This window comes from Octodon degus, unplaced genomic scaffold (assembly GCF_000260255.1).
Source record: "Octodon degus isolate 3935 unplaced genomic scaffold, OctDeg1.0 scaffold00039, whole genome shotgun sequence".
Taxonomy (NCBI): domain Eukaryota; kingdom Metazoa; phylum Chordata; class Mammalia; order Rodentia; family Octodontidae; genus Octodon; species Octodon degus.
In genome coordinates, this window is record NW_004524615.1 from 14,057,091 (window position 1) to 14,067,587 (window position 10,497).

The 10,497-nt window shown below is 46.7% G+C and overlaps 1 protein-coding gene across 1 annotated transcript in view; it reads right to left on the reverse strand.

The window, feature by feature from the left end:
- Positions 1-6,546: 6,546 nt before the first annotated feature.
- The window catches only part of Ipo5 (importin 5), a 43,940-nt gene continuing 39,989 nt past the window's right edge, over positions 6,547-10,497 (reverse strand). Inside the window, exons 22-24 of the mRNA XM_023715196.1 lie at positions 9,013-9,241; positions 7,208-7,349; positions 6,547-6,692 (exon numbers count right to left, since the gene is read on the reverse strand). Coding sequence (XP_023570964.1) covers positions 6,606-6,692; positions 7,208-7,349; positions 9,013-9,241 — 458 coding nt within the window. The 3' untranslated portion in view covers positions 6,547-6,605. The remainder of the gene's footprint in view (positions 6,693-7,207; positions 7,350-9,012; positions 9,242-10,497) is intronic.

Genomic DNA, 10,497 nt, shown 5'->3' on the forward strand with positions numbered 1-10,497 from the left:
CTGTGTAAAGAAACCCTGTACCAAGTAAATAGATGTTAAAATTTTTTTTTCAGACAACTTAGTTCTCTTGGAATGTTGTAAATTTGGCACAAGGGAACCTCAAACAGACCAATTTTAAAGATTTCTTTTATACTAGAGACATTTGAGAGTCAAAATATTTTTTATTAGTCATTGTTGATTCAAATGAATAACTTGTTCAACCTGGTTAAATAACCCAGGCTGGTAGTTTCCCAGGAGCTGGCAATCTGACTCCTTCCTCTCACCAAAAGCGCTATTTCCTTCCAGGAGGCTGGGAATAACCGCAAACAAAAGGCCCTGTTAGATCACCTTTGTGAGCTTTGCCTTCTGGGGGTGGTGGTGACCGAGTCCTGGAGTGGCTAGTTTTTCAGAGTGTTTAATACATCTTGAATTTTGAACCAGGTACAGGTGGGCCCATTGTGTAAAACAAAGGCCAAGCTAAAGGATCTAGAATTCCTGCAGTCTCACAATAGCATGTTTAAAGGAAAACATCCATATCTCTACCTACCCTGCCACCTGATTGGAGGAAATGTCACGGGACTTATACATTGTTAGTGCTTCCCACAGATGTTTCAGAAGCGTTCAGATTTTTCACAGGCTCTCCAACTCCCATTTTGGGGACATGCAAATGACAGGGTCTGGTCCTCAGGGCCTGGGTGACCTGGAGTTGCCACCTCCTACTGTGGTCTCACCAGCCCTCCACACCACTCATGCAAGATGGAGCCTAATAATGGGGCTGGTGAGATGGCTCAGTGGTCTAAAGCACCTACTTAGAACAAACTTAGCAAAGCACAGGGACTGTGGTTCAATCCCCCAGCACCACATGCCAGCCAGCCCCGCCCCCTGGTGGGCTGAGCTGGCCACACACACACACACACATAAAAAAAGATGGAGCCTAATGTTTTTCTGGACTTCCTGCTGTGGAGATGCAGGCCCTGTGAAGGGCAGGGCCAGGTGGTTTGGGCAACAGCAGAAAGGGAGAGGGGAGTTGGCTTCTGAACAGCCTGGGAGGGCCGGCTTCCCAGGAACTGGAGTGGGTGTGCGGGAAGCAATCAAGTCCCGCTTGCTGCCCTACAGGGTTGCAGTCCTTTGTCCTAGGACTGCTGGATGTTTACCACTGCACTGGGCTGAGCAGGTCATGGAAGGCAAGTGAGGGGAGTCTGATTCAGGGGGAGCAGCACCCTAAAGGGTAGCATGGGTCCCCTAACACTTCCCCAGCACTGGCTCAAAAGTCTTGAGGTTTTGTACCTATTTCATATTTTTACTGTTTTCTCCACATAGCTGTAAGGTGAAGTCATTCAGGAGCACAACTTTTACTGGGCTAGATTTTTCTTGAAATAGATGCTATTTCCTGAATGAATATATATATATATATATATATATATCCCCCTTTTCCTTATTTTAAGACACGGTTTTGCTATGCAGTTCAGAGTTTGGGCAGGCCTCAAAATCCCAGTGATAAATCTTCCTGCTTCAGCCTTCTGAGTGCTGGTATCACACCACCTCTGGCCAATAAACTAGACTTTTAAGTTAAAAAACACGTAACTGCTTACACACTTTTAAGCCTCACCCCTTTGTCCAGGAGACCATGTAAAAGATGCTAGCTGAGGCCAGTCACAGCAGGCAGGCTTTGAGAAAACCCGGATGACACAATTAACCACTTGGAAGTCTAATTGCTTAAGTACAACGTGACCAAAATTTCCTATTTTCATTAATTTTTGCAATAGGAAATATAAAAACGCTAATTTTATCCAATTCATTCAACACAAGAAATGACCGGCACTGCTCAGAAGTCCGAATGGAAGCAAGTGGCTGCCGAGTTGGGGCTCTGGTGAGTGAAGCCCCTGCCCCGCTGGGTGCCAGGTGCGGCAGAATGGGGCAGGCGACCAGCAGCGACTGGCCAACTTCCTAGTTTCCCAGCTCATGGCACACTTCCCTTGTCATCTCGATCAGAGGGGTCTCTTGTTGCAGTACTTCCTGGGATGGATTGAGGGTTGGGCAAGAGGCTCTGGAAGCCACACCTTCCTAGCTGCCTGTGCCAGCGTAGCCAGGCATGACACTTCCTACCCCAAGAGCGAGTGACAAGGCTGACAGTGCTTCCTCTTGGGGGATTTTCTCAGAATGACCAGATGCTTGTTTTCCTTTGGTGCTTTATGGAAACTGAGGCCCTTCCCACTGGGCTGTGTCTCAGTCCGGGATCCCCTGCCTCAGCTGAGTGCGCCACAGCGGATGCCACCGTGCCCACCTCAGAGGGATCGCATTCACAGCACTAAGTGAACTTACACTTCGTGGGTACGTGAGCTGCTCCGTGCACTCTCACCATAACCGGATGAGAAACGCACGCCCCCTGCCAGCTGAGGCCACGGGCTTTACTCAGCATGGGAACATGCAAGCTTGACGTGATTAGTAACTACGTTCACCTTCCAGAATGCCACAACTCCCATCCAATTCCCTGTGTGGTGCTCAGCAGGGTCCTGGGCTAGAGAGCAGCAGGAGGGAGAAGCGAGTGCCGGTGACAAGCCTGCGCTGGCCTCTTCTTGTCCTACAGGGTGCAAAGGTCCTGCTGACTTGGGTACGGTGCACAGGACCAGTGCTCACGCATTTGTCCAAGCTAATGTCTTCTTCTCCACACAGGTGTAAGCTGCTGTTTTGAAGGGAGGAGGTAACCAGTCTTTATAGCCAAGTCATAGGAATAGCACGCCATTTCCAAACACCAGAGTCACACAATGCCAAGTGAGAACTGAGGCCACAGGCCAGATGCACTTCCGTGTCACCTTCCCTGACTGTGCAAAGCTCTGCAGCATTTATTTCCCGCTTTCTCCAACTTCTGCCAGTACCAAGGCTGACCAGAGCACTTCTCAGCGGTGAGAGGACTTAGGTGAGGACAGCTCACACTTGCACGCGCCTGGCTGCTGCTCTGAACCCATCTCAGGCCTACGGCAGTACCATATGCATCATCATCATGCCCAGCGCACAGAAGGTAAGCAACCAAGGCCCACAGGAGGGAGATATTGAGAACCTGACAGGCTTGAGACTCTTTGCCGTCTTACTGGGACACTCTCCTCAATATCCAATACTGTCTACAGCTTTTATGCTACAGTGGGGGGGGGGGGCGCGCCTGCAGCCTACAAAGCCTGTCGGGTGCAGTTCGCCGCTTCTTACCCATCATCTCTGGGGAACTAAATTTTAACCCACAGCAAATGATTATTCTGTTGAGACAGGGTCTCTTCACATAGCTCAGGCTGGCCTCAAACTCAAAAGTGATCCTTCTGCCTCTGCCTCTTACAAGAAGCTGCTCAACAGGGCACAAATGCATGCTCAATCAAAAAATATACAAAGATCTCACATCACAATGGAACACACTCATGAAGGTATTACATTTTGTTGCCTTAACTGGAATTTAAAAAAAAAAAAGTGTTTTGTAGTGTTTAAGAGAAAAATCACTGTGTACCACTTTTTTTTTTCCTTTGCTGAACTGGGGATTGAACTCATGCCTTTGCACTTGCCAGGGAAGCGCTTATTCCACTTGATTCCACTGAGCCATCTCCCCGGCCCTAGAGCATTTTTAGAAATTCATTTTTAAGCAGCAAATAATTTAACTGTGACTCTCCTGCAAAGTGTAACCACTTACTCATTACTATGCAAGTGCACACAATGTGTAAGCAGGGACCAGTGGAGCTCGGGACGGCCTGAAGGCTACCTTTTGCCCCCGAGAACTTGCAAGTGCTGCCCAGGATGCCCGAGCGTCCTCCCAGCTGTCACCTTCCTCCTACATATAATATGCAGTGACCGCAATTCTAGGACCGAGTCTGCTGAGGAAACGAGACAAGGTCACTTGACCATCATTCCTGTGCAGCAGAGAGGCAAGAAAATTCTATACAACAAAGAGACAGTAGACTATTTCATGTAACAAAACTCCCGAGCAGAACACAGTAGGGCTGAGTGACACAATCACTGGCTCCTTAGCCCTTTAGGTTGCCTATTCAGCTCTCCAAACAGGTGATCACTCAAGGTAATTCAGATCACACAGTACAGTACTTAAAGACTGCCAGTACACACAGCCCTCTTAGGTACTGAGACCACATACATGACTTCTAGAGTATTTTGCTTTCAATTTACAGTTCAAAAAAGAACTCCAAATTAGCTATGCTAAGGGGTTCTGATACTTGTGCATACTAACTTGTTAAAAAAAGTTTTAGAGCGTTGGGGAAGTAGCTCAGTGGTCTAAGCACCTGTCTGGAAAGCACAAGTACCTGGGTTCAATCTCTGGTACCACACACTTTGCTAGCTTCAGAACCCCAGGCGTGCCGTGCCAGCCCCAAAACTGGGCATGGTGGTGCATACTAGCAATCCCAGCGCCAGGGAGACTGAGACACAAGGATCACTGAGTCTGAGCTGTGTAGCAAGAACCTATACACATATATAAACAGATTAAAAAAAAAAAAAAAACTTAGAAAATGTAAGAGTCACACACATTTATTTCCTTCGAGAAATAGCTGCGATTCACAAACGTACCATTAGTTGCTGACAGGAGGCCACTAACTGTTGTACAAAAGCCAAGGGGGAAAAACCTGTAAATTTTCATCTTACATAGACAGAACAAAGTATTAAAAATGTTTCTCTGGGCAGTTACAAAGACTTGTTCACGGAACATCACTGCACGGTCAGTCCTGAAGCCTGGGTTTCCCGAGCACCTCTCGGTAGCAGCCTTCAATGCCCACCTACCCACCAAATTGATTCCATACGCCTTACACCTTCTACTTCCATTAGAGTAGATGGAGTCAGACCACACTCAGGCGACCTCCTGCGCTCTCCGGCCCTCGCTCCAGGCACATCCTGATTGTCCCTCCAGCACTGGGCTGGAAGAGGGCGGTTCTGGCTCCCCAAGTGCTGACACTGCTCTGTGTCACTGGGCTCTACACAAAGCTCCTGCGCTCCCAAGGGCCCCACCACCAGAACTCGTAACACTGCAGTCCTCCTCCTGGTTGTTCTCTCCTAGTGCAGGACTGGACGACACCTGTGTTGCTCGAGGTGGAAGCTTCAGTCTGTGCACTGGCGCTTTGCTCTCTAAGCAAAGGCAGAAAAGGGCTGTGATACTTCCACTCCGGTTTCCACTTGCCTCCTACAGGACACGGTATAAAGCAGCTCCAGCCATCGCCACACCTCTCAGGAGTCCCGCGGACCCTGCTGGAGGCAGTGACAGCACCGCGAGGGAAGCCACTGGAGACCTGGCACCTCCCAGAGTCCTGCACACTGCAGAGTGGACATGCGCCAGCAGGGAGCTGCTAACCAGTGAGCCGCTGAACAAAACCCATTCTATTTTTCATTCCATTTCATATTTGGTTTAATAAAGTAATGCAAATCATTTAAAGAAAAAACCTTTAATTTTAAATTCTGGTCTATGCATAAAATTCATTTTTGTATCACGGTTTAGTACAAACTATAAAAATGTTAACACTGAAGTTTTCAACAGAAATCTATCAAGATCCCTTAGAAAAATTATTTAAAGAAACAGCAAGTCATTTACTGCTGAGGTTAATACATAAAGAAAAAAACATTCACACACTTTACTAAAATTTTCAGTAAATAATTTCAGCCATAATTCTTACCGCAAAATTAAAAGTTCCAAGGTTGTGTGTGGCTCTAAGTGAGTACAATTTGTAAAGAAAAGAGCAGGCCGAATCTATTCGCTTTAATCAGAACAATCCTAGTTTGAAACAAAACAAAAACTGGTTGAAACCTGTAAAAAGCATACCAACTGTGAACAGAACGGATGTATTATAACTTAGCTTAAATTAACGGAGGACAGTAAAAACTAGCTTTTAAAGTTGGATTGCACAATGAAAGCAGATGAAAAAACATTCAGAGCCACAGCCATTACTTTAAAAAAATATCAGATCATTCTTATAGTAAACATTAAATGAATCAAAGCCAGACAGTACTGAGTTTTTACACAAGCTTCTTTTGTGTTTCATGTTGTTTATTGAGGCGTGAATGAGAGACTACTGCCAGACATGCCAACGACACTTCACATTCCAGGGGTTGGAGGCCGAGAGCCTCCTCTCGAGGCTCTTGGTTACCGCATCCTAAGCCTCTTGGGGACAAGGACCAAAAGTAGCGGCAGATGTGGCACCCTCATGCTTGCTGCTTGGCATCAGCTCTGCTTTCCTTTCTGCATCTACTGGTGGGCTGGGCACGATTCTCCTACCCCATGCATGGACTCACTCTCCAGCAGAAGGAACTTGAGGTGTGCAGAGCTGCCTGCACACACATCTACGCTAGTGATGCTACAGCTGTCTATCCTCATTTTCCCTATGTCTGATAAGAAAGCTTCATGTTTTCCCTTTTCCCCTCACGGGAGTGTGGTATCCCAATAGAAAAATACTCTGCAGTGCTACTATGGGGCTCACAGGGAGCTCCGCCCATGGTGGGAGCAACCCATGGCAGCTCCAGTCTGCACTCGCGCTCTCCAGAATGGCCTACACACAACACTACTGTTCTCTTGCTCAAAAACAAAACAAAGAAACCTAAACAAAAGGGTAAACGTTTATTTGGAGTTAGTTTTCTGGTGGGTGATATTAAGGCCTTCAAGCGGAGTTCAGGAGCTCATGTATGGCCGCCCGCTGCTCGGGACTGAGCTGAGAGAGGCATTCAGTCCACAGTCCTCCAGAAGTCTGGGGAAGAAGAGAAGTAACAGAGACCCGGATCACTGGAGGGTTTTGGTAACCACCACGCAGACCAGTCACCCACAACACTGTGCTCTGTCTGAGGAACACTACTGTGAAAGTAAGACATCTGTTAACTTCTTCAAAGGACTTTCCCTTTACAGAAACTTCTCTTCATTTCTTCTGGACAGAGCTATAGTAGCAGATGATAGCTTCAAGTAACCTATACACCACATAAATTCAGGGAGGAAATCTTGGCCATTTTGGGTTTGATAACATTAAACTGCACCTTTTCATTCAGATATGCATACAAGCATATGCTAGCCACCAACCATCAAAGTGTCTCAAATTTCAGGTGAAAATTTTAATCAAATAAGGAGAACACATGAACACTTTCTGAAACAAAATCCATCTGATGTCTGGAGACAAGAATATAGAAACAAAATTTTCTTTAAAACATAGAATTGGGGCGGAGGGCTAGAAAAGTGATTTTCCTTTCTGCTAATTCAGCCAAATCAACTTACCTGTACCTGGCGAACGACATTAGCCAAACGTTTGGCACATGGGTCTTCATGTTTAATGGCCTCATGCATTTCTCCTTCTGCAATTATACTGAATATTTTGGGCAGATTGGTATTGTTTGGGCCAAGAACAATTGGGTGATTGCTGACAAAAGAAAAAGAAAAACCTTCTTAAATGGAATTTCGAAGGAGCAATCACTCACGCTCTCGTATCATCATATCCCCCCCCGTAAAGTGATGCATTCACCAAAAGCAATTGCCTTTTAAACTCCACAGGAACACAACCCACTAACTGCACATATACAGTTTCTTCCTATGTAACAGTAATCTCCCAGGATTATTTTAAGGACTAAACTACAATTGCAGCTGGGCGTGGTGCTGCACACCTGTGAGATCCAAGTACTCTGCATGCAGGCTGAGGCAGGACTTCCAATGGGTTCAAGGCCAGTCTGGACTACATAGTGAGAACCTGTCTCAAAGCCAATCCACCCCCCACCCCCCACCCCCGCGGCAAGAAGCTCCAACAGAATGGCCTATTCGAGGCCACCCTGGGTTACAAAGTGAGCTCTAGATCAGCCTGAACTGCATAGTGGAAAACCAGAAAAACAAACAAAAAATGAGATAGTGAAGAATAAATTTCTTAAATTAATCCTTTTATGCTTAGTGTTCCATTTATGGAATTCCTCTAAGAACACAGCAAAATTTCAAATTCTTGTGCCTTTAAGTTTTCTAGGTAAATATGAATTTCATGCAAAAATTCAAAAAATCACAATCTTCAGCATAAATGGGTTAGATGGTTTCTTCCTTCACTTTTTTTCTCCTTGTTGAGACAGTCTGTCACTGGGCGTACAGCCTGGCCTTGAGTTTCCTATGTAACCCAGGCTAGCCTCTAACTCATGGTGATCCTCCTGCCTGCTTTTCCTGAATGTGGGGATTACAGGTGGGAACCACCATACCTGGCCAGGCAGTTTCTAAATACAGCTTGGAGTCCAAAAAGATTACATGAGTATGTCAAGATTAAGCTGGGAAATAAAAACCAGGCAGATTTAACAAAGAGGTCTTATTGTGAAGTAGAGCGAGTTCTTATCTGAGTCTTCACGGCACTTCAGGGGATCACTTCCAAGGAGGTGATCACGCGCCTGCCTGTGCAGTGCTCACTTCCGACCAGCGACCGGCGGCAGGGTGCTGTGGGTGGAGCCTGTCACAGGCCACAGCATTCCTGAGCCTGCTACAAACCCCAGAGGTTGGAAGCCTTGGATTAGTTTGTGAGCTAAGAACAGTAGCCAACAGGGACAAAGCCAGGAGTAAATGAATATTGCAGGGAATATGGACCGAGAACAGATCCAAAGAAAACGGCTTTCACCTGAAAGCTTCTCTAGCCAGCACACCCTGCGGTTCTAGCGTAGTGGCCAAGGGAACACCACATGAATGCTATTGTCGCCAGTGCCTCACGCTGAGCTTAATTCTATGAAGAACCGGGTGTGGTGGTGCTTGCCTGTAACCCCAGCACCTGGGAAGCTGAGGCAGGAGAATCACTGTGAATTGGAAGCCACTCTGAGGTAGAACTACAAATGAAACCTATCTCAAACAAGACATAATTCCATAAAGAAGAATTCTAAACTAGTTATTATAAAGACAAAATCTGAGCCATAATGTGGTTTCTTAACACGATTCTAAAGGCAGCCTTTTATCAACCTATGCATCCAGGATACAGCCCGAGCCTGGCGGGGTCCAGCCTCACAGACTGAGCTCACGGGGCAATGCAAGCGAGCATGCTCCTGCGGCGGGGGCGTGCAACACCTTCTCACCTTTCAATCAGGTCACAGAGATAGCTAAAAGTCTGAACTGCTTCTTCTTTGTCTTCGTGGAGCGGAAGCCACGACAGCCAGTGTGGCAGGATCTCCTCCACATTTACGCAGTCAGGCTTGAACTTCATGATTTTCCCTACTGCTGAGATGCAGTTCTCCGTAGCATTGACGTTTTCTTTGGTCTTAGAATCTCCAGACTGAATAACTCTAACAAGCAGTGGAAGAGCTTCTAAAATAAAACATTTTTAAAAAAAGTCAAACCTGTTTTCTTGCAAATGAATATAAATATGTATTCCACAAAGATTAGTATTTTGACCTTTGGTCCAGCCCTTGCTAATGGTGAAAAAGGCTAACATGTAAGCTGAGTTCTGTGCTTCTAGCTTCACCAGTGCAGGGTGGTCACAGAGGACTCCGGCCCAGTGCAGCCGGAGCACAAATGTCCTCAAAGATCCAGAGAGCTGCTGCTCTTGGGCAGAGCCGCAGCCACCCCAGGGCACCTCAGCTGAAAAAGCTGCTGTGTTCTCCTGTGAGTACGAGATTTTCCCTTCAGGACTGGGGCTCCTTTTGAGGCCTTTGCCATGAGCTACATCCCTAATCCTTTTCTGTTGTTGTTTCCTCCATCATTTAATCTCAAACTAGTACTCTGGGTGAAAGTCTCTAGAACAAACTTTTACAATGACTAGTGACTTAAGGATTAGGGTACAACCTTGTAACACATGGCAGTCAACAGTGAGTGGCCCTGGGCCATTTTATTACTTGGTCCCTGAACCTCAGTTGCCTCATGAATAGTACCTACTTCAAACTGATGATTAAATACAATAATGCAAAAAACAGTATGTGCCGGGGCCACGCTATACCCCCAACAAATGCCAGTTGTCAGCTGCCATTATTCACATGCCCATGTCACCATAGCGAATGGAAGGTTTAACAGAAAAATGTGTTTTAGCCCCCAGGACATGAGCTGCCCAGTTTGTCCCCAGGTGTTCCATCCTGGACAGCTGCTAGGTGGCTTTCATCTGCAAAACAGAAAAGCCTTCTGAGCTGTTTGGGTAGAAGACATCAGCATTTAATTGTCCAACCTGATAGACCTAGATGCATTCTCGTCGATGTAGAAGGCTCTGCTGGGGGTGGCGGAGAAGCCAAGTCCGGCTCCCAGTTGTACTTCCAGCTCATGGCCTGGTCATAGTCCCGCTGCAGCGTCTTCTTCACTTTGCTTGCTGAGGGCCATGAGGGGCCTTGTGGTCATGCACGGGGAGCAGCTGACCAAAGGGGACAGATCCTTAAAGCCACCCGTAAGTTTGAGAAATTTCAGTTTTTGTTCCTTGTTTTCAAAATTTGCAGTATCCCATTGGCCAAACTGGGTTCCCGTCCACTGCCTGGGTTCAGCTGCTTCTGTCTTGCCTGAGTCCCTATCAATCTCTTCCTGCAAGGACTTTCACCTCACCTGGCCTATGTGTGCCTTGTCCATGTTGCCTTCTCCATCAC